Source organism: Carcharhinus amblyrhynchos, chromosome 14 (genome assembly GCF_965287045.1).
Source record: "Carcharhinus amblyrhynchos chromosome 14, sCarAmb.v2.hapA, whole genome shotgun sequence".
NCBI classification, from domain to species: Eukaryota; Metazoa; Chordata; class Chondrichthyes; order Carcharhiniformes; family Carcharhinidae; genus Carcharhinus; species Carcharhinus amblyrhynchos.
Window position 1 is genome coordinate 60,992,735 of NC_137337.1, and position 25,092 is coordinate 61,017,826.

General features: G+C 45.6%; 1 protein-coding gene across 1 annotated transcript in view; it reads right to left on the reverse strand.

Annotated features, from left to right (window-relative positions):
• LOC145352178 (cytosolic phospholipase A2 zeta-like) overlaps positions 1 to 25,092 on the reverse strand; it is a 92,040-nt gene that overhangs the window by 37,275 nt on the left and 29,673 nt on the right. The window contains exons 9-12 of the mRNA XM_080201908.1: positions 23,125 to 23,303; positions 10,563 to 10,676; positions 7,133 to 7,170; positions 4,959 to 5,094 (exon numbers count right to left, since the gene is read on the reverse strand). Of these exons, the coding sequence (XP_080058034.1) occupies positions 4,959 to 5,094; positions 7,133 to 7,170; positions 10,563 to 10,676; positions 23,125 to 23,303 (467 nt within the window). The remainder of the gene's footprint in view (positions 1 to 4,958; positions 5,095 to 7,132; positions 7,171 to 10,562; positions 10,677 to 23,124; positions 23,304 to 25,092) is intronic.

A 25,092-nucleotide genomic window follows, 5' to 3' on the forward strand; every position in this document is an offset into this window, starting at 1 on the left:
ATCTGCTGAACTTCCATGGCAGGAGCCTTATTACAGAGGGTATGTATGCTGCAACTGGTCAGATGCATGTCCAGTGCTCACACCAGGTGCAGATGGCCACAGATCTTGTTCAAGCAGGCTCCAAATACCCACCAGCATCCGAAACAACACAATGAGCCTCTTGAGACACCAATATTCAGTGCTCACAGATGCCATGTGGTGATTATGGGGAGCCCTCACTGCGCATTGTCATCATGCTCCACAAATTAGCAATGAGTGTATCCCAGTGTATCTGCCTCGCCTGCACATTGTCAGCCTCATGGCCGGCATCCTCGCCTTCGAGGACCTCATCATCCCCATTTCCCATCAACATCCTCATCAGAGGAGATGTGCTGCTACTAAGAACATAAGAACATAAGAAATAGGAGCAGGAGTAGGCCATCTAGCCCTTCGAGCCTGCCCCGCCATTCAATAAGATCATGGCTGATCTGTCGTGGCTCAGTTCCACTTTCCCGCCCTCTCCCCATAACCCTTAATCCCCTCTCTTATCAAAAACCCTTCAACCCGCGTCTTAAAAATATTTAGCGAGGCAGCCTCCACCACTTCAACGGGCAGAGAATTCCAGAGATTCACCACCCTTTGAGTGAAGAAGTTCCTCCTCAACTCCGTTCTAAACCGCCCCCCCTTTATCTTGAGGCTGTGCCCCCTAGTCCTACTGTCTTTTTTGAGCGGGAAGATTCTCTCCACCTCTATCCTATCCATCCCATTCATCATCTTATACGTCTCAATGAGATCTCCCCTCATTCTTCTAAACTCTAACGAGTACAAGCCTAGTTTATTCAGCCTCTCCTCATAGCTCAACCCCCTCAACTCCGGTATCAGCCTAGTAAACCTCCTCTGCACTCCCTCCAAGGCCAAAATATCTTTGCGCAGGTGCGGCGCCCAAAACTGCACACAGTACTCCAGCTGCGACCTCACCAATGCCCTATACAGCCGCAGCAAGAACTCCCTAATTTTATATTCAATCCCCCTCGCTATGAAGGCCAGCAACCCATTCGCCTTCCTGACCACATGCTGCACCTGCAAGCTGGGTTTTTGCGACTCATGCACAAGGACCCCGAGGTCCCTCTGCACCGTCGCCTGCTGCAGATTTTCGCCACGTAAGTAATAGTCCTTCCTACCATTATTCCTACCAAAGTGGACCACCTCACACTTGCCAACATTAAATTCCATTTGTCATTTCCTGGCCCATTCGCCCAGCCTATCTAGATCCTTCTGCAGACTCTCCACACCCTCCGCACAATTTGCCATCTGCTCCTATCCACGTTGCAGCACCAGGTTATACAGGACACAGCAGGTGAGGAGAACTAATGACACCCTCTGTGGTCTATATTGCAGAGCTCCACCAGACCAGTCCAGCCACCGGAACCTCATCTTCAGCATCTCTATGGTTTGCTTTGCCAAAGTGCAAGTTGTAGCATGAGCCTTGTTGTACTCCCTCTCGGCGGCCTCTGCACAGAAGTCATTAGTCACATCCTCAGTGGGTAGTCCTTGTCCCCTAGGAGCCAAGATCACTTTCTTGCACACTGGCAAAAGTTGCCTTCCAGGTCCTCGTAGTGCTAAATTCTGCAGCAAGTGGCAGTTGTGACCGATCAGTCCTCTGGACCTATGCAGTCCTTGTTGACAAAGGTTGTCAGGCATAGAGCCATAGAAAATTACAGCTCAGAAACAGGCCTTTTAGCCCGTCTTGTCTGCGCCGAACCATTTTTTGCCTAGTCCCACTGACCTGCACTTGAACCATATCCCTCCACACCCCTCTCATCCATGAACCCAAGTTTTTCTTAAATGTTAGAAGTGATCCTGCATCTGTAGGGATGACAAGCATTATCTTTAGACCCAAGGTCTAGTGAGGCGTCTACGAGCGATCGCTCTCTAGGTCTCATCCTCTGCCCCTAACAGCACTGTGGGGTACCTACACTACCTGGACTGCAGCGCTTCAAGACGGTGGCTTACCACCACTTTCTCAAGGGCAATTAGGGACGGGTAATAAATGCTGGTCTAGCTAACAAAACCCATATCTCATGAATGAATAAATAAAGTCAGCCACCCTCAGTTAAGAATCAGGAGGAGGGGTTGGATTGATCTGTGGGTCGAGTGAACTGCGAAGATAATGCAGAACATCAAAAGGATATAAATTAGTTGGTGGAATGCATGGACAATTAGCAGATGAGATGTAATGCAGAGATGAGGGAAGTGATTCATTTTGGTAGAAAGAATGCAGCATAATATACAAAGGGTACAATTCTGAAGGGACTGCAAGAACGGGGGGACATATGTGCATAGATCATTGAAGACAGCAGGGCAGTTTGAGAAAGCAGCTCAGTAACCTCAGCTTTATAAATAGGAGCACAGCTTACAAAAGCAAGGAAGTTATATTAAATTTTCAACTGCATCCAGTTCTGGGCACCACAAGTTGGGAAGAATGTGAAGTCAAGTACAGATTGCAGAGGAGATGATGGTGTATTGTCACTGGACTAGTAATCCAAAGACCAGAGTACTGCTCTGGGGACCTGAGTTTAAATCCTGCTACTGCAGGTGGTGAAATGTGAATTCAACAAAAATATCTGGAATTAAAAGTCCAACGATAATCATGAAACTAACGAAATCTGCCACCTTTACCTGGTCTAGCCCACATGTGACTCCAGACCTGGTAATATGATTAACTCTTAACTATCCTCTGAAATGGCATGCAAAGCCATTCAGATCAGAGGCACTAACTGGCTCAAACAGAAACGCCCACATCCCAGAAATGTATAAAGGAAAATAAAGTATTCAAAAGAATCATCCAGTAATGTGGAAAGAATGGGAAAATTGAGATTCTTTGCTTTGGAGAAGTGAAGGCTGAGAGGAGATTTGATAAGTTTATTCAAAAATCAGCAGGGGTCTGAACAGAATAGATAGGGAGACACTGTTCCTATTTGTGGAAGGATTGAGAACCAGAGGGCACAAATTTAAGATCATTATCAAGTGCAATGGCAACTTGAGGAGAAATCTACGAGCACAGTCAGTGGTTAGGACCTGGAATACGCTGCTTGAGAGCATATTGGAAACAAGCTGAATTGTGGCATTCAAAAAGGAATCGGATCATAATCTGAAAAGAGAAGATGTGTAAGGCCAAGGGACAAGTCAGGGGAGATCCACCAGGTGAATTGCTCCTGCAGAGGGCCAGCACAGACAAAGTTGGCTGAATGGACTCCTGTACTGTAACTATTTTATAACTTTCTCATTAAGATATCTGTAGTAGAACAATTCGAATTTGTTCCACGTATATTAATTGTCCAATGTGTTAAAAGGTTAGATGATCATGACCAAGTCCTTAGTAGGCATGGATCCGGACATGGCGTATCTCCTCAATTGGTAATCTCAGTTTGAGAAGCTTTAGAATATCTGCTATTTAAAACTGAGACGAGGAGTTTTTTTTGTTTAGCTCTGAGGTTTGAAATTCTTTAGAACTCTTTCTGATAAGGTTATGGAAGCAGAGTCTTTGCATGCTTTCAAAGCAAATGTAGATTGATTTTTGGTAAACAAGGCAATGATAGGTTATAGGCAGGATGCAGATTTGTGGTTACTCTCAGATCAGCCATGGCACAGCAGGCTTGAGGGGCCAAATGGCCTATTCCTGCTCCTTATTTGTATGTATGAAAAATGGAAGATGCCACCCAAATGCAATAGCAATGCACTTCTGGGCTAATACATTGCTGGAGAAGGGCAGATAATGCTACACCTGTGTTTGGGAGTTGAGCATCAATAATAAGAGACTTACTAAGGTCAAACAAGGTGAATCCACCCATTCCATTTCATAGTTTGTACTGAAGGTGTGGGGCCCCCAACAGCCACTTAGACACAAAGGGGGGAATTTTCCAGGGCCTGTTTACTAAAGTGCAAATCCTGTTATGTCCAGAAACTCTTGAGAGAGGTCAAAATGGGGTTTGCACCAGGGAGATTGCAATGAGATCTGCCCCGCCCCTCCCACAAACAACGTAATGAGGTTCATACCCAGTGAACGCCTGAACCTGATTACCATGAATTTGAATAAATTTAGATATTCGTAAACAGCATAATGTCATTGCTTCAAGGGGCATCAGATCCTCCACCAGCATAATGTCACACTGGCAGGAATCATTACTGCCCTCTGGCAGTCAAGATGACCATACTGGGGGCACAGAGACCAGTGCAGTTCCGTATGGTCATGGACATTGCAGGGCAGTGTCCTGACAGAGCCAGGTTCGCACTGCCAAGGGGGTGGGTCCTCAAGGGAACCCCATTAGGGACCTCCTATTGTGAGGGCAAGGGGGTTGTGCCTGCACTGTGGAGGGAGAGTGGGATGGGGCTCTGAGTCACCCTGGTACCAGCGATGATGAGGGTTGAACATTCATTAAGTGTTGGGGACAAGTTTGCCCTCTGTGTTCGTCTGCCTGGGGCCCTGATGTCGGCTGGGGTGAGGTCTTTAACTTTAAGATTGAGGTGCCATTTCTCCACGGAGCTGGTCTTGCCGGTATCTTTAAGCCCTGCCCCTCAAGAATAATGGTGCAAAACACACCCCCACCCCCCCCTCCTTTGTTTTGGAAAAAAAAGTGTCAGAAGGTCTGGAGAGAAAACCTGACTGTTTCTCTGGAGAGAAAATCACTGGTTTTCAGTCATAACATGACACTTCGCCATTTCTTAGGAAAACTCTGCCCAAAATGTTGGTGATTTTACAACTGCTGTTTGACACGGGCACACGCCACAGCTTTCAAATGAGCTTTAAAACACTAGAAAGTGCTTATGCAACTACAAAAGCAAAATTACTAATATACTGAGAGCTGCAACCGATATGCAGTTCTATGTTAGTTATTTAGAACAGGACTTCTTTCTTTCTCCCTGCTCCCAAACGAAGGTTGTGTATTCCTATTCATTGCATTCTTTACTTTGTTTCATACTTGACTGTTCTTTGGAGTCTTCTTTAGCTTCAGGACCTGCTTCAGGGCTCGTGCACCAAATCTCTTTCTCTTTGAAAGGAATTCCTTCTCTGGGTCAGAGATGTCGAAACTCAGGCGCACATCCATATCTTTATAGCTGTGGAACATGGACATTCACAGTCAAACACTATCTGTTTGCAATAAGAAAGGTGTCACTGTAAGGAATTGGTCAGTCAGACTGTCTGGAAATCATCTGATCATTTATTTAGAATTATTTTCATAATGACAGAACCTTCAGTTTGTTCATATTAAGTGAGGACATATAAATCAATTCAGGTCATAGAACTGTTGAGTTTGGACTGACCTGAAAAAATGTGACTAAAAGGCATTCCTGTGTATATTTCAGAGGGCTTTAATAGTTTTTAACAAGGAACATCGGTGACTATATACAGGTTGAACCATAGACTAGCTATAGCACAGGAGAAAGCCATTTGACCCATCTTGGCCATGCCAGCCTGAGGACACCCTTTCTAATCCCATGTTCCTGCAACCAGCTCATATCCCTGTAGCTTACAGCATTTTAGGTGCAGATCCAGGTACTTTTTAAGATGGTATAGGGTCTCTGCCTCCACCATCAACTTGAACAACAAATTCCAGATATCCATCGCCCTCTGTGTAAAAGAGTTCTTTCTCCTGTCTCCACTACACCTAATGCCATTTACCTTGAATCCATGTCCCCTGGTTCTAGAATTCTCCACAAGTGAAACAATTTTATCCTGTCCACACTATCTCTTCCTCTTGTAACTTTGTACACCTCTATTCAAGTCAACCCTCAGCCTTCTTTGTTCCAAGGAAAATAACCTCAGTCTATTTAATCTCTTCTCATAGCTCCACTTTCCTAACCCTGACAACATTTTTGTAAACCTCCTCTGTTCTCTTTCCAGAGCAATTATGTCCTTCCTGTAATGTGGTGACCAGAGCTGCACACAATACTCCAGTTGTGGCCTCACCAGTGTTTTGACCTTCTGAGATGCATGACCTCACACTTCGCTACGTTAAAATCTATCTGCCACTTTACCATCCTCTGCGCCAACCCACCTACATTGTTTTGGAGGTTATACTATTCTGTACATTATTCATTACTTGGCCAATCTTTGTCATCTGCAAATTTTCCAATCGCGCCCCTCATGTTCATATCCATAACGTTAATATATAGCACAAATAGCAAAGGTCCCAACACTGAGACCTGTGGAACACCACTTATGGACAACAGGAAATACTGATCAGCCAATTCCAGACCCAGATTTTGAAGGCTTACAGATCATTGAAGAAAGAAAAGACTTTGAGGGTATGAAGTTTAACAGTTTGGGTGAGAATGGGCTACAGCAGAATCAGTATGATGAATCTTTATTTTGATACAGTAAACATGCAGAAAGAAAGTCAAGCAAAAAAGGATGGAAAGTTACAGGCACAAGAAAGCAAACTTCAGAGCAAATGGACAAATTGCAATGGTAGGAAAGAGGCTAGAGGGCTGATCTGAACCTACAGTGATGGAGGAAAATGGACAGGAGTAGAGCTCCAGTAGACAGCAGCAAATCCACCAGCACCCACTTTCTGTCACAGCCGAAGGTTCAAATCAACCCTTGGAAGCAAAAGAAAAGCCTTCACCCATCAGGTATAATCTCCTTCTAGTGGCGTTTCAGGAAGAGTGAGAGGGAAGGGCAGTGTTCAAAAGCTGTATTCAATGAGAATAAGAGCAGTATTCAAAAGCTGGATAGACTGAGGTTTTATATATATGGTGTTACTGAAAAAGGAGACATGCCATTGAAGCTTTTTGTCTCCTACTCATCAGGACAGTTCATAGAAAACCAATAGTAAAGAGAACAACAATCTATACTGTAGAAAAGAATGCTGATTGGTCGGCAAGTGGATTCCGATTGGTAGAGGCATTGCCACAGAGAATACATCAGTGAACAGTCAACTGCCAAGCTTTGCTTCAAATTCAAACCACACAGGTCAGTGGGTTGCTATTGGAAATTCTTGCAAACTGTCCTGATAAGTGCAAGACAAAAAACTCATGTCTCTTTGTTCAGCAATATTCAAGATCTGTACTAAAAAATGACTACTTGTTTACTGTATTAGATACACATACATAAAGTTAAAAGGACCTAAATCAGAGATCAAAATGAACTTACCATTTTTCTGCCCGCAGCCTTAGGTCAACAACCTGTTTCTAAGAGAGATAAGGCGGAGGCAAAGTTACTTGTGCTATTCAAGAAGAATGCCAAAGCAGCTGTGGCAGATAGCCAAACAGCACAAACATAATCCCCCATCTCTTACTTATCCTCATTCTCATTTCTTCCCATCTCTCTTAATACTAGCATGGTGATGGATCTGAGAGTTCTTTTTCTTATAGTTTTTTTTACATCAAGTGAATGTGGAGTTAATAACTGCTCACCCAGTTGTTCCTTAGCTGTACTCCAGGAAGACAGTGTGTGTTGCTAACTAGTGCAATCTTTCAGAATGAGCCCGTTCTCTTCTTGGTGGGTATGACAACTATCCAAATAGAAGTATATTGAACATTTGTTCCCCTACCATGAGGGTTGGAAAGATCTGGAAGGAAGCAGCCAGTACTGACTGAGATTAAATATTCCATGGAGTTTTTGGGAGAGCTATTAACATTAGAAGGTACATGGCCAGAAATAAATAATTCAGTTGTGAGAATGGATTAATATATTGAAGCTTTATTTGATTTCCTTCAACCTGAACTTTGCACCCATTAGGCACAGAAGGCACTTCTGGCTGCGATTGGCCCTGAAATGTGATTTCATGCTGGGTGGCCAATTAACGGGCAGTCAGCAGGAAATGCATACTGAGAAAGGCTCACTGTTGCTGGGAGGCCAGCCATTGAGAAAAGGAGAGGTGCACGCTGGCACTTCTTCCTGGCTCCGTTAGGAATTTAAAAACTAATATGCATTTATTAAAAGAGATTACAACCAATATTCAAGCGCTTGAGAGTAAAAGACACTACTAGCTACGTGGTTATATAGGCAATCAACTTCACACCACTAAACCATCACTGCACAAGTTCATATCAGTTTCCTCAAGGTGGACAACTGTCACGGAACTGTCTTGGAGGTGTCTCAGGGAGTTGCAGCCCTCTACAAATTGCATGTGATTGGGATGCATTTCATTTCTTTTCTTCCCATCACCACAACATTGTTGGGTACATGACATATGGCAATTTGAAAACCTTACATGGCAGACAGAGGACAAGAGAGCTAAGTTATTCTGTTTCTTTGCTCTTTCCTGCCAAGGAATGCTTGTTAGCTCCTCCACATTTCTCTCAGAGACCGAGAATTGATAACTCATTGTATTGGGAAAATAGGAAATATCAATGTATAGAGCCACAGAATTGTTACAGTGCAGATGGAGGCCTATCAAGTCTTGTCCCCTGTCTGCCCTGTAAGATTTCCAAATTGCCATACGTCAATGTTGTGGTAATGGGAAGAACAGAAGTGAAATTCATCCCAATCACATGCAATTTGTAGAGGGCTGCAGCTCCTTGAGACACCTCCAAGACAGCCCCGTGACAGTTGTCCGGCTTGAGGGAACCTGTTATAGTGAAGCTTGTACAAAATAACCTCAGAAGACTCGGGTATGGCATGATCATTAATTCTTCCAACAGATGGTGGAAGAGAACTAACTCAGAGAGACATGTGAAGCAGTGCTCCACCAGTTTACAGCTCTACAAGCACCGACTGTCACATATGCAGGACATTGTTTAGATTCCAATTTTTTCTGCATATAGGTTTAAATTAAACAGATATCTCTGGTTCCAGGTGGTACATGATTCATGAGGCAGGCTGTCCCCTAGCTTAGATATTATCAGCCCATCATGTCTGCGCCAGTTCTCTAAATGAGCATTATGACTTAACGTCAGTCTCTGTACCCTTGAACATTTTTTCAGTGCTCCATTTTCCTCTCACAGTCTGAAAGATGTGATTTGCCATGCTGAATTCTCCCTCTGTGTACCCAAACAGGTGCCAGAGTGTGGTAACTAGGGGATTTACACATTGCAGTAACTTCATTGCAGTGTTAGTGTAAGCCTACTTGTGACACTAATAAATAAACTTAATGTTTTAAACCTGCTTCCATCATATTTCCAGGCAGTGCATTCCAGATCCAAACCACTTGCTGTACGAACATTTTTTTCTCACATTACAATCGCTTCTTTTAATTCTATGCCTTCTTGTTCTCAATCCTTTTACGAGCGGGAATATTTTCTCCCTATCTACTCATGATTGTGAACATCTTCATAAAATTTCCTCTTAGTCTTCTTTGCTCCAGGGAGAACAGACCCAACCTCTCCAATCCTCATAAGTGAAATTTCTCAATCCTGGAACCATTCTTGTAAACGTCTTCTGCACTCTCTCTAATGCATTTAATGTGGTGCCTAGAACTGTATACAATACTCCAGCTGAGGGCTAATTCGTGTCCTATACACGTTCAGCATGACCTCCACGCTCTTGTACCTGAAAATCCTTGACGAGCTGATGCCAAATCCTTGATAAGCTGATAAAGTCCAAAACTGGTCTCAGTTTTGCTGCTGATTTAAAAAAATGTCCTAATTCAGTTCACCTTGGACTGAAAATACCCTTTCTTTAAAATAAACAGATAAGGATGCAGTGATCCATTTTCACCTCTCCCTATCATTTCAGTTTGATAGCCCAGGATGCTGTATGCTTTACAAACTGCTCACTCCACCTGTCTTGCCATCTTCTTTGACTCTTTGGAAACACGCTGTATCACTGTACAAAGCAACCTCATCACTGCCTTCTAATCATGAGATTGTTGAGTTCATTTTAACTAGTCAGTTGCAAATGGTCATGGCAGCCAACAATTAGTCAAGAAAAGGTCAACTTGCTCACCCACCCTCACGTATACTAGTGGACAAAGGGGCTCAGTGCACTTTGAGTCAGAAGGCTCAACATTCAGTTTTTCAACAAGTGTGAAACTGAAGTCAAGGCCATTGTGTTAAAGATTAGGTAACATTTCAATCACTTGACTTCTTATACCTACACTTCACCTACCAGGCTTTGTGGAGTTGAAGTGCACATTTACAGTTCCCCTCACTCAGGGTCATTTTCCACCTGGGACAACCAGCAGTGGATCCCATCTCCTGCACTAGAATCGGAGTCTGATGGCCTATGCCAACTCTTTGAATTTAGATCAGCAGCTACGGGATTTAAAAATAAACTTAAGTAAATATTGCTGAATCAGATACCGTTATCAAGCCGAACCAATGGGGAGAGGTGGAAATGGAGCACTGCATCCGCATCTGTTTATTTTAAATAGAGATTATTTGCAGCCCAAGGAGAACGGAAATAAGATATTTTTTTAAATCACAAAACTGAAATCGGTTTTGGACTATATCAGCTCATCAAGGATTTTCGGTGGCCAAACGATTGTGGGACTAGGGAGTGTTGCAAGAACTCTGCCTGGATGCAAAGACAGTGTTGATCTAAGCAGTTACGAGTAAGCTGCCCATTCAGACTGAAAATAGATAGAAATATCCTAATGGTAACTAACCCAAGAGGAGGAGCTGGCTTAAACACTGCTTACCTTGCCAAGAGGCATCTCCACATCCACCTTCTTTCCAATAGGAAGCTTATACAGAGGCGCGGACCCTGAACCGACTACATTGGTTTCATTCATCATTTCAATATGCATAGCATCCTGTGACAAATGGAGAGGTGTTATTGAAAGGACCTTTCATACATTGAAGCGACAAGTGCACCACTGATCTGCTTCACTTCTGCTCTGTGGAAAACCTCCCTCCCATCACATATTACTGCCTGAAAGAAAAGTCCCACCCCATTTTTCTCAAGCTATTGATCATTTGCTGGTGTGGTCATGGACCACAGACAATCAGTATCTGGTGTAAGAGCTGGTCAGTGAAGATCATCAGGCTGAGGAGGAGAAGGTCAGGAAGGAGAAGCATAATGAAGAAAATTTATCTTGTTCTCAGATGATGTTTACCTATGTGTCCTTTTCCATCACAAGAAGTGATCTTTCTCACTCCAGCCACTGGACACCAAAGTAATTGAAATACTTCACTGCCATCATGGCTAACTCATCATAAAGATGGGTCAAACCTGCTCTACCTGGGTCAAATGTTTGTTGCATCAGCTGCTTGTGCGATCAGGCGAGCTCTATTCTTCTTATACTGAGTGAACTATCAAATCAAAATAGCTTTCCAATAGTGAACACAAACTGACAGAGGCCTTCAGCCCTTAGAAAATCATAGAACAATATAGCAAACAAGGAGATAATTCAGCCCATCATATTTGTGCTGACTCTTTTGAAAGAGTAAAAAGTCTGACAACACCAGGTTTTAGTCCAACCGATTTATTTGATAGTAAACTCACAAGCTTTCGAGGGGACTCCCTCTTCGTCAGGTGAATAGAGAGTTCTGGCCTCGGACAGAGCATATAAAGCACAGACGGTTTAGAGATTACTGATTAGAATGCGAATCTTTACACCTAACCTGCTGTTCAAGTCCTAAAGTGGCCGACAATGTGTGTGGAAGGAGCACTGATCACAGGTTAAAGAGATGTGTATTGTCTCCAGACAGCACAGTGACTGAGGTTTTGCAAACCCAGGCAAGTCACGGGGGTTACAGATAGTGCGACATGAACCCAAGATCCCTGCTGAGACCGTCCTCATGTGTGCGGAACTTGGCTATCAGTCTCTGCTCAGCGACTCTGCGCTGTCGTGTGTCGTGAGTCGTGAAGGCCGCCTTGGAGAACGCTTACCCGAAGGTCAGAGGCTGAATGCTTGTGACCACTGAAGTGTTCACCAACAGGAAGGAAACAGTATTGCCTGGTGATTGTCGAGCGATGTTCATTCATTCGTTGTCGTTGCGTCTGCATGGTCTCCCCAGTGTACCATGCTTCGGGACATCCTTTCTTGCAACGTATCAGGTAGACCATGTTGGCCGAGTTGCAAGAGTATTTACCGTGTACCTGGTGGATGGTATTCTCACGTGTGATGATGGTATCCGTGTCGATGATCCGGCATGTCTTGCAGAGGTTGCTGTGGCAGGGTTGTGTGGTGTTGTGGTCACTGTTCTTCTGAAGACTGGGTAGTTTGCTGCGAACAATGGTCTGTTTGAGGTTGTGTGGTTGTCTGAAGGCAAGAAGTGGGGGTATGGGGATTGCCCTGGCGAGATGTTCGTCTTCATCAATGATATGTTGGAGACTCCGGAGAAGATGTCGTAGCTTCTCCGCTCCGGGGAAGTACTGGACGACGAAGGGTACTCTGTCCGCTCGGTCCCGTGTTTGTCTTCTGAGGAGATCGTGCGGTTTTTCGCTGTGGCACATCGGAACTGTCGATCTATGAGTCGAGCGCCATATCCTGTTCTTATGAGGGCATCTCATAAGATGCCCTCATAAAGATGCCCTCATAAGAACAGGATATGGCGCTCGACTCATAGATCGACAGTTCCGATGTGCTACAGCGAAAAACCGCACCGATCTCCTCAGAAGACAAACACGGGACACAGCGGACAGAGTACCCTTCGTCGTCCAGTACTTCCCCGGAGCGGAGGAGCTACGACCTCTTCTCCGGAGTCTCCAACATATCATTGATGAAGACGAACATCTCGCCAGGGCCATCCCCACACCCCCGCTTCTTGCCTTCAGACAACCACACAACCTCAAACAGACCATTGTTCACAGCAAACTACCCAGTCTTCAGAAGAAGTGACCACAATTCCACACAACCTTGCCACAGCAACCTCTGCAAGACATGCCGGATCATCGACACGGATACCATCATCACACGTGAGAATGCCATCCACCAGGTACACGGTAAATACTCATGCAACTCGGCCAACATTGTCTACCTGATACGTTGCAAGAAAGGATGCCCCGAAGCATGGTACATTGGGGAGACCATGCAGACGCTACGACAATGGATGAATGAACATCGCTCGACAATCACCAGGCAAGACTGTTCCCTTCCTGTTGGCAAACACTTCAGTGGTCACGAGCATTCAGCCTCTGACCTTCGGGTAAGCATTCTCCAAGGCGGCCTTCACGACACACGACAGCGCAGGGTCGCTGAGCAGAGACTGATAGCCAAGTTCCACACACATGAGGACGGTCTCAGCAGGGATCTTGGGTTCATGTCGCACTATCTGTAACCCCCGTGACTTGCCTGGGTTTGCAAAACCTCACTTACTGTACTGTCTGGAGACAATACACATCTCTGTAACCTGTGATCAGTGCTCCTTCCACTCACATTGTCAGCCACTTCAGGTCTTGAACAGCAGGTTAGGTGTAAAGATTCGCATTCTAATCAGTAATCTCTAAAGCGTCTGTGCTTTATATGCTCTGTCCGAGGCCAGAACTCTCCATTCACCTGACGAAGAGGGAGTCCCCTCGAAAGCTTGTGAGTTTACTATCAAATAAATCGGTTGGACTAAAACCTGGTGTTGTCAGACTTTTTACTGTGTTTACCCCAGTCCAACGCTGGCACATCCACATCTTTTGAAAGATCCAATTAACCCCATTATCCACAGTACTGCAAATTTTACCCCTTTAAGTATTTAACCAATTCCCTTTTGAAAGTTCATTAAGAATCAACATCTCACCACAATATCAGGCAGTCCATTCCTATTCATAAATACATATAATGTAATTTTATGTATTTTTACGGACGGTCTAATTGCATTTCCCTTGCTTTGGTCCTCTCCAGTATGTTTGCTAATTTAGTACATTAGTCATGCTCTCTGCCTCCACAGGAAAGCTCCTTTTGAATCATTACTCAGCCCATCATCTTACTGCCTTCCTCCTTTCTAAAGGAAAGAACCCCAAGCCCTTCTTTAGTTCTATATTTTTTCCAGCGCTTCAATATTCTTTTTTGTAACATGGCAATGGGAACAGTACATGGCACACTAAGTGATCATTTGACTAAGGCTCGATATAAATGTAACTAACACAGGGCAGAATTTTCCATTCTGCAGGCTAAATTTGGTGGCAGACATGATTCCTACTGGATGGTCAGTCTAATCTTTCCACCCAATTTTCTATTTCATAGAATCCTACAGTGCAGAATGAGGCCATTCGGCCCGTTAAGCCTACAGCGACCACAATTCCACCCAGGCCCTCTCCCCATAATCCCACACATTTATCCTAGCTACTCCCCCTGCACTAAGGGGCAATTGACATCTGCACATCTTTGGACTGTGGGAGGAAACCAGAGCACTTGGAGGAAACCACGTAGACATGGGGGAGAATGTACAAACTCCGCACAGACAGTCACCCAAGCCATTCTCCTCCTGGACATCCAGGAATGGCTGGAGATCCTCCTTCAGAAGTAGGAGCAGACAGTCCTCATCCCTGATCACACCTGCCTGGGAGGAGATCACCAGGAAGGTCAACACCCATGGCCAACAAAAAAGAACCACCCTGCAATGCAGTAAAAGAATGAATGATCTGACAAGTTCCTCCAAGGTAAGCAAAACTTCTACTCACACATTTGCAAAGGCATCAGGCAGTCTAATGATTACAGCCCACAGGGATGTCACATACACCTAGCAGATGGGCTATCAGTGCTATATGTCCGCCAGACACTCACCATCTCATGCAAGATCCTGGACAATTTACATCTTAATCCCTTACTGGGTAAGGCTCAGCACATACAACAAGCACACACACCTTCTGAACTGCTTTTTCATCCACAGTGCTCAGTCAGTCCATCTGTTCATTTGCAGAAAAAGATCACCCATAACAGGCAGGGGAGAGCCAAGATTGGAGGGGACAGGCCTGAGCTGAGGATGCTCCCCTCTCACAAGGAGCAGGTGGCAGAACTTGTTGGAGAGGACAGAGATTGTTCCTGTATGGAAGGTGAGATTGGTCTCCTCCAACGAGCCAGAGTCCATTTAGTATACATCGACGATGTGCAGACAATGACCTATAATGCTGGAGCTTGCCTGGTCAATGACTAATTCTTCACTCTATTCCAGCTACCGGCAACAAATGGTAGATAAAGACTACCAGCAAGTGTCGCAACCTCCAGAGTACCTCCAATGACAAGGCAGAGAAAACATCTGATGAAAACGTGTCCCTGCTTTCAGCTGCATCTCCCACCAGTGCAGATACGTGCATCTCAGTGGGTCCAAGTTCTCGAATAAACTCAGGTCACAACCTGGTGATCACCCCACGCACACATGTCCACAAGAGGCAGAGGCAGTGGCAGTCTCTGACACTCAAAGAACTGCTGGAGTCCAGGTCTCCACTAAATCTGATGATGAACCTCTGCAATCAGACCTGAGAGAAACATTGGAAGTGCAAAACAGGCAGGGGGACATCAGACAGAGTTATCAGACGCCGTCACCAGACTGGAATGAAGGATGGAGGAGACCATCACATTCTGTCTGATGTTGTTGCTCTGACATGCAAACATGGCTGGCGGCTGCTGTGGAGACTCAGATCCAGAACTTTCTGCCAGATGTGCACGTGGACTGGGACTGCATCACTCTAAGCATGGGTGCGCTAGGCAGGAGGGGATAGGCCACCTTGACTTCTCTCCAGCTGCCCCTTTTCCTGATGGAGTCAAGGAGTGACCCTTGGGCACACAAATGGCGGAGACAGCCAGACAACGTAAGGACATCCATTCAGGACATTCCAAGGGTGTTCTACTGCTCCAAATCCTCTATGCCCACAACCTTATCAACTCCAGCAAGTCAGGCTGAGGGAGGGATGCCTGTCCCTGAGCAGGCCAGGGCCCTCCAGGCCTTGTGCCCCCAGAGGATACCCAAAATCATCTCAGACAACAAAGCATAGCAATATGCTTTCACCTCTTCTGCTGACGTCAAGGCTGCAATTGGATGTAGGGTTAGAAAAATTAAGAAGTGTTTAATGCACAATGGTGGTATGGGTGTTCATTCACTGTCTACAATCTTCATTATTGTAAATAAAGTTTGCATTTATTCCTCATCAAGTCTTAGGTAGTGAATGGCTAACAGATGTGATGCAAGGTCCCATGTTCATTCAAGATTACAAATGAGCCCCTCCCACAGTTATCTCCTATCTGTTTCCTCAGTTCCATTAAGTCTCACTCAATCTCATCACTGTGAACCGCTTTCAGTTCCACACTTGTGACATGAACAAAGGCACATCCTATGGCTGGACAATATACAAGTTATCCTTGTACCTCAGGCAGACATTCTTTGACCTCATGAAAATTGGTTGCCAAGGTTAGTGATTATGCTGATGATGTCACACAAAGTCTAGTTTGTAGATGTTACAAGAATTTGTTGTGACCAATGTTACACTCTTCTCTCCCAGGTTACGCTGGAAGGTTCTACGTTGTCGGCGTGTTACACAATCGCATCCTTCATTTCCACTGTTAATGGCCACAGCAAGTTGTGGTAGTGGAAAGAAGGGGTGTCACCCTAGGCCCCTCTTGTGCATTTCGAGGGGTTCAGGTAACATTAAGATATTAAACTAAAGGAAGATAGATCAAAATATTTAATCAATGGCAGGGAAATTTTGGAATCCATGTACAGAAACTATTAAGAGCTAATGGACAGAAAAAGTACAAGAATAAAATAAAGTTGATGAAATTTTATCTCGGGAGTTAGAATATGAAACATTAGAAATTATGTTACAGCTATACAGAACTCTGGCCACTGGTTGGACCTTATTTGGAGAACTACATTCAGTTCCAGGTACCATGATTAGGATGACAAGTTTCATTGATAAAGCTTGTATTTCCTTAAGTGTAAAGATTAAGAAGTGATATAATCGAGTGCTTAAAATGATTTAGTAAATCGGTAGAGATATCCAAGTAGATATCCAAATAATGGCATGGATATGTGGTCAACAGCTCATCTCAAAGTCAAAAATGATACCAAGTTTGTGAACATCTGGTACAGCCTCAGACAGAGTCTTAGGTAAGGATTGAGTCAGTGACTCAGGAGCTGAGTTTGTGATGGAGATGGAAGACATCGTCTTCGATCTTCCCAATATTCAGTTGCAGGAAATATCTTCTGATCCTGTACTGGATGTTGGACAGTATGACAATTTACAGGTTTAGAGGGGTCAAGAGAAATGGTGTAAGATATCATCAGGGTACCCATGGGCAATGACGCTGTGTTTTTAGATGATGTCACTGAGAGGCAGCAGGTACCTGAGAAAGGAGGGGGCAAAGAACAGATCTTGAGGGGCACCAGAACAACAGTGAGGCAGCGGAAAGGGAAACTACTGTGGTGATTCCCTGGCCAAGCTTGGAGAGAATAAAGTGGACCAGGTCAGAGCAATCCCATTCAGCTGCATGAGGTGGAGAGGTGTTGGAGAAACATGGTGGGGTCAAACATGTCAAAGGCTGCAGGGAGGTCAAGAAAATCATGTAAAATAGAACATAGAACAGTACAGCACAGTACAGGTCCTTTGGCCCTCAATGTTGTGCTGAGCTATGTCCAAACCCAAGATCAACCTATTCCACTCCCTATCATTCTGGTGTGCTCCATGTGCCTATCCAATAACTGCCTGAAAGTTCCTAAAGTGTCCGACTCCACTATCACAGCAGGCAGTGCATTCCACACCCCAACCACTCTCTGAGTAAAGAAGCTACCTTGGAAATCCCTCCTATATCTCCCACCATGAACCTTATAGTTAGGGCCCCTAGTAACAGCTACATCCACCCAAAGAAATAGTCTCTGCACATCCACTCTATCTATCCCCTTCGTCATCTTATAAACCTCTTAAGTTGCCTCTCATCTTCCTCTGCTCTAAAGAGAAAAGCCCCAGCTCCCTCAACCTTTCCTCATAAGACCTACTCTCCAAACCAGGCAGCATCCTAGTAAATCTCCTCAACATTTTCTCTCGTGCTTCCACATCCTTCTTATAGTGAGGTGACCAGAACTGCACCCAATATTCCAAATGTGGTCTCACCAAGGTCCGGCATAGTTGCAGCATAACCCCACGGCTCTTAAACTCAAACCCCTTGTTAATAAATGCTAAATTTGTCATTTGTGGCTTTGATACCACGACATGAATAAAAACATGATCGGAGGGATTCAAACATGGAGTTCCAAAGAAGAAACTTGGGGTTTGAGTGCTGACAGCATGCTGAAGGACTTTGGAGAGGAAATAGGTTGGAGATGAACAATATTTAAGGCTGTCAAAGACTGGTTTTTAAGGACTGAGATGATGACAGCAGTTTTGAATGTGAGGGGCACGGTATTTGGGAATAACAATATCAGTTAACAAGGCAACCAGGGAGGGAAGCTGGTTGATGGCAGCTTAGTTGGAACAGGGTCAAGGGGATAGGCAACACAGTGCATTGTGGCTCCAAAGTGTGCTAACTATAGGAGCAACACACCAAAGGCTGTTTGGAAAGCACCTCCCAAACTTACAACCTGAACCACCAGCATCAGTAAAGGGCAACAGCTGAATGCGAATACTGCCACCTTCAGCTTCCATACCATCCTGACCAGGTCATGCATCACCATTCTCTCATCTTTGTATGGTCAAAATCCTAAGACTCCCTAACAGCAATGAAAATGCCCTTACCACAAGGTTGGTGCCACACCCAGCACAATGGAAGATGGTTCTGGTTATTGGGGATCAACCGTCTCAGCCTTGGAACATCACCGCAGGAGTTCCTCAGAGTACTGATCTCAGGCCTTATCAATGCTTTATCAATAACCTTCCTTTCACCATAAGGTCAGGTGGGCATATTCCTAGATGACTGCACAATATTTAACACCATGCGTGACTCATCACATACTGTGGTGAGACAGCAGTCCATGTCCAAATGCAGCAAGACTTGGACAATAACCAGGCTTGGACTGATAAATTACAAGTAACATTCACACCACTCAAGTAGCAGGCAATGGCCATCCCCAACAAGAGAGATTCTTCCCATCTCCTCATGGCATTCAATAGCATTACTATCACTGAATTCCACCCCCCTTCCCCACTTAAAACATAAAAGGTGGCAGGGGGGGATTACCAGCGACCACAACCAGAACTGGACCAGCCACATATACACTATAGATACAAGAACAGGTTATAAGCTGGAAACTTTGTGCAGAGTAACCCACCTCTGCACAAAGTCAGGAGTGTGATGGAATGCACTCCACTTGTCTGGATGAGTACAGACAAAAGGCTTGATGCCATCCAGGACAAGGCAGCCCGCTTGATTGGTTCTCATGCCCACCATATTAAACATTCACACTCTACATCACCAGCACAGAGTAGCAGCAGTGTGTACTCTTCACAAGATGTACTGCAGGAACTCACCAAGGCTCCTTAGCAGCACCTTTCGAACCCATGACCTTCACCATCTAGAAGAACAAGGGCAGCCCACCAATTGCAAGTTCCCCTCCAAACCACACATCGTCCTAACTTGGAAACATATTATCATTCCCTCCCTGCTGCTGGGTGAAAATCCTGGAATTCCCTCCTAACAGCACTGTGGATGTACCTACACCTCAGGAACTGCAGCTGTTTGAGAAGGCAGCTCATCACATTCTCAAGGGCAATTAGGGCTGAGCAATAAATGCTGGCCTAGCTTGTGATGCCCCCAGTAAAAGAATTAAAAAAAATGCTACAATGGTTCAAACAGGCATCTTACCACCGAGGGGTGATTAATGAACACTAAAGACCCAGCACCCTGAGAATGAATTCAAAACAGACAATGGGATTGGCCATTTTGACTGGAGATTTGGGAGAATGAAAATCTCAGCACATTTTGAAATGGTTACAAATTTCCATTTTGATTGTGGAAGGAGATTCAAAATCACATTTCTTAAGTCATTCAAAACGGTCCTAACTGATCGAGAAGAGGCAATAGACATTATAAATACAACTTATTGGTGATTGTGGACAGCACAGTGGCTGTCACTGCAGCCTCACAGCACCAGGGACCCAGGTTCAATTCTGGCCTTGTGTGACAGTCTGTGTGGAATTTGCTCGTTCTCCCTGTGCTTGCATGTGTTTCCTCCAGGTGCTCCAGTCTCCTTCCACACTCCAAAACAGTGGATTGGCTATGCAAAATTGCCTCTTACAGCCTGATTTTACCATTTTTATTCTAAGTGCTGAATCTGGGTGTGACACAGATCTGACTTAGAAATCTACTTTCAGGCACCCCCATACACACTTAGCCTGAAAAATGAATTGTGGGTCTGAATCGCACTATGGGCAGGGCCTAGTGCGTCCGAAATGATTGGAGCTCCGAACTGCACATGCGTAGTTAGAAAAAAATCTGAAGAAGTGCACCCATGTCAGATCGCTCCTGGGCTGCAGAAAGCAGAGAAACCGGCCTGGGAGTGAAAAGCAGGAATGGCAGTCCCCACAGATATCACTGCCCTCCTTATCAACCCCTCCCACTACCCAGACCGATTGCCACCCCTGCTCCTTCCCCCCACCAATCGCCCGCTGAGTGGCAACGGACCCCCCTGCCCTCCCCATCACTGATCCATCTGACCCCCCACCAGAGATCTATCTGCCCCCTCCCACTAGAGATCCATCTGGCCCCCCCCACCAGTGAGCAATAAAGCCTCCGTCCCATCCTCCCAGAGATATATCTTACCCGCCTTCTTCCTCCCCCCCTTAGAGAATGGTCTGGCCTCACTCCTCTCTCCAGAGAATGGTCTGGCCTCACTCCTCCCTCTATCCCCTCAAGAAGAACATCTGACCCACCTTTTCTTCCCCCACCATTAGACAACGATCAGCCCTCCTCCCCAACCACCAGACAACAATCAGCCCTTGCCCCCGTCACCAGACAACAATCAGCCCCCTCCCCCATCACCAGACAATGATCGACCCCACCCCTCCCAGGCAATGATCAGCCCTCCCCCACTACCACCAGAAAACGATTGGCCCTCCCCCACCAGAGATACCTGGCTGTGTGGGTTAGGTTGATTGGCCATGCTTAAAAATTGCCCTTAGTGTCCTGAGATGTGTAGGTTAGAGGGATTAGTGGGTAAAATATGTAGGGATATGGGGGTAGGGCCTGGGTGGGATTGTGGGTCAGTGCAGACTCGAGGGGCCAAATGCCCTCTTTCTGCACTGTAGGGTTCTATGAGATACATCTGACCCGTTTCCTCCTCCTCCTCTCCCCTAACCAGGCAATAATCTGACCTCATCCCCTCCCCCTCCCCCTCACAGCCAGAGAATGATCTGGCCCACCTCCCTCCTCCCCCCCAACCACTGATCTGAGTCAGAGAATCGTTGGAAGTTCTGGACGTGCTCTTCAGCAGCTGGACCGCCCATTTCAGACTTTTACTTAGCAAGTCCATTTCGGCGCAGTTCCAGATTGGTGAACATGTTGGTAAAGGGGGAAATGCTGATAAAGTGGGCAGCAGATCATTAATTCAATTTAAATACATGCAAGTACATTTAAATCATCATTGCACCTGTTTTGGGTGCATAGCGGATCGCTTCCATTTCTGGGTTTTGGTAAAGTGGCAATCTGTGCGGATGTGGGCACGGATCGTTTTAATGGCCTCACACCCATCTTTACTACATTTTTGTACCCAAAAATGGGTGCAATGCAATGGTAAAATACGGCCGTTAGAATGAAATTGATAAACTCAGGCCCTAAGTGCTGAAGCTGGGTGTACTGTAGATTTTACTTAGAAATCTGCTTTCAGTTGCCCCCATATGAACTCAGCTTGAAAAAATTTGCGGACCTGTGGGCAGGGCTTAGCGTGCCCAAAACGATTGGATCTCTCAACTGCGCACGCACAGTTGGAAAAAAATTTGAAAAAGTGCCCGTGTTAGATCGCTCCTGGGCCGCAGAAAGCAGAGAAAGCAGCCTGGGACTGAAAAGCGGGATCGATAGCCCCATAGACATCATTGTGCCCCTTATCCACCCACCCACCCTGTTACCCAGACCGATCACAATGCCCTGCCCTCCCCCCCCCCCACCACCAAATCGCTCACAGAGTGGCAGCAGACCCCCCCCGCTCCCCCTTACCAGAGATCCATCTGCCCTCTTCCCCACCAGAGATCCATCTGGCCTCCCTACCCCCAGATCTCCATCTGCGCCCCCCCCTCCCCCCCACCCCCCACCCACTGATTGCCTGCAGAGTGGCAGCGGACCCCCTGCCCCCACCCCTCATTCCTCTCTACTAGAGATCCATCTGGCCCCCACCCCCAACCAGTGAGCGATCAGGCCTCCTTCACTCCCTCCCCCAGTAGAGATACATCTTACCCGCCTCTCTCCTCCCCCCCCACTCCAGATAGTGACCTGGCCTCACTCACTCCCCACCCCTCCACCAAACCGCCTCCCCCCCCCACTCCCGAGGAACATTTGACTCACCTCCTCCTCCTCCCCCTGCCAACCAGAGAATGATCTGACCCGCCTCCCTCCTCCCCACCACTGATCTGAGTCAGAGAGCCGTTGGAAGCTCTGAACGCGCTCTTTAGCAGCTGGAGCGCCCAATTTAGATTTTTATTTAGCAGGTCCATTCTGGCGCGATTTTGGATCGGCGAACATGCTGGTAAATAGGGAAATGCTGATAAAGTTGGGTGGGCAGTTCATTAATTCAATTGAAATGCATTTAAATCACCATTGCGCCCACAAATCGGGTCGCCGTCATTCCTGGGTTTCGGTAAAGTGGCAATTTGCACGGACATGGGCACGGATTGCATTAATGGCCTCACACCCGACTTTACCACATTAGGCGTGACGCAGTGGTAAAAATCGGGCCCTTAGTGTCGCTGGAATAGCAGGGTAAATACATGGGGTTAAGGGGATGGGGACTGGGTGGGATTGTTGGTGCAGGCTGGCTGGACCAAATGCCCTCCTTCTGCACTATAGGGATTCTATGAGGTATTTTTCCCTTTTGATAAAGTTTACAATTAATCAATGAGCTTTAAGAGTTGGTCAAAATTTTCTAGAATTTTAAAACTAGAGAGTTTTTGAAAGCAGAGAAATTACATAAGGCACGAGTCATTGTGCCTCAGCTTTTATTCAAAATAAGCCAACTCCACCTACCTGCACTGCATCCCTCAATGCATTCTGTCCAGAAACAATCCAATTGTTGCATTAATCAGTGCAACAACAAAATTCAACTACCTTCCCTGTTCACAGTGTCCTGCGTGAAAAAATAACTGCAACTTTGCTGAAACAATGGTTTCAAGTGAGTGATCAGATTTCTCACCTGCAGCTGTGTGGTGGTTTGAACCAAATCAATAGAGAGTTTTGGATCCAAGCTCTTGTCTATGTGGAAGCGAAAGCTTTCATTCCACACGGGATTTGACAGAGGTTTGATACTGGTAACCTGCTCCTCTTCATAAGCTCCATCAACTTTTACGATCATATTATACTCTGCTTGAAGAGCTGCAAGGGCAAAATATGACTTACTAAGCACAAGTTGCTTAAAAAATAAAACATGCAGATGGTGCACACTATCTTGTGCTGGCAAATGGGAGGGGTGGGCAGGGGCAGTGTCTCAGCTGCTGACTGGGTAGCACAGTGGTTAGCATGGGTGGCATGGTAGCACAGTGGTTAGCACTGCTGCTTCACAGGTCCAGGCACCTGGGTTCAAATCCCGGCTTGGGTCACTGTCTGTGTGGAGTTTGCACATCCTCCTCGTGTCTGTGTGGGTCTCCTCTGGGTGCTCCGGTTTCCTCCCACACTCCAAAGATGTGTGGGTTAGGTTGATTGGCCATGCTAAATTGCTCTAAGAGTCCTGAGATGCATAGGTTAGAGGGATTAGTGGGTAAATTTGTGGGGATATGGGGATAGGGTCTGGGTGGGATTGTGGTTGGTGCAGTCTTGATGGGCCAAATGGCCTCTTTCTGCACTGTAGGATTCTATGATTTCTACGTCTCAAAAGTTGACAAGAGCCCCAGGTAGCCTTTCTCTGGGAAAGTACACTGGCAATAATAAACAACCACCAGCAGCATTGTGGGAGGAGATCAGGTTTGCCAAGAGCTGCTCGTCAATCAGAGGCCACAACTCTGTTCAACAGCACCACCATGGGACAGAGTGTGGCTGCTGGAACAACACTTACCCATAACTTAGGAACCAAGCTACTGAGTGAGGGGGTTTGCGAGGTGAAGTCCCAGGAAGCGTGTTGTAAGGGAGTCAGCCGCAAATTTGGTTAGGGTAGGGGACTCTCAATGGAGCCCTCATTACCTAATGCCGACCATCAGGTACTGAGTTCTTTTGGAGGCCACTCCCTCCCCCCCACAGCCCCCACTCATGCCACATAGCGAGTCCTCGCCTCCCACAGGGTTCATACCAATGGCAGCAGATGCAGTCCCTTAATTGGGCATTAATTATCCACTCAGGGCCTCAATTTTCAGCAGAATGGGAAGACCATTCCCAATCCTTTCCAACACAGGTTTAATCAGGATGAGGCATTAAGGTGGTGGATAAACTCATTATGAGGAAGGGCACAAAATTTCACGTTAACCCTTTGCCTGGGTTCAAATCCAGCTAAAATTTATAAGGTTAAGTCACTTTTTAAAATCTGTAATGGATATAAAATCCATTTTGCATACTTCAATGTGTCACCCACCACACTTAAAAATGTTCTGCTGGCAGGAGTGGAAATGGAGAACTTGTGATGGCCAGAAAATTTGATTCAAATTAAGATTCTGAACATTTTGCAAGATCTGCTTTCAAATTTCAGATGTCGCAGCGTTTCACTGACTGCTTGCTACACTTGTTCACCAGAAGGTGGCACTAATCAGTAAAATGGAGTTTTGATTTCTAAGGTAAAGAAACACAATGGGTTTGCATTTTGAAAGGCATAGCTTCAGATTGTTCAAGGCTAGTTCAACTGATGTACTTTTGTGTTGCTTTGGGGCAAGGTTAAAAATGAGGCAGCTGCCTAGCCAAGCCCCAGCAAACTGTCACGCTCAGTGGTAAACTGTTTTTGCATCAATATGAAAGCAAAATAGCTACAAGCTTGATTTTGCAATAGCAAGTGGGTATAATTAAAAGCTGCTAGGTTACTATGTTCATTAAGAAACCAGTTAATAGATGGACCAAAAGAAAATTGTAAAATTGACCATTAAGCTTTGAGTTGTACTACCATATGTGAACATATTTTAATGTTATAAGTTGAAGTTAATTTTAATAGTCATTAACACTGCAATGAAGTTACTGTGAAATTCCC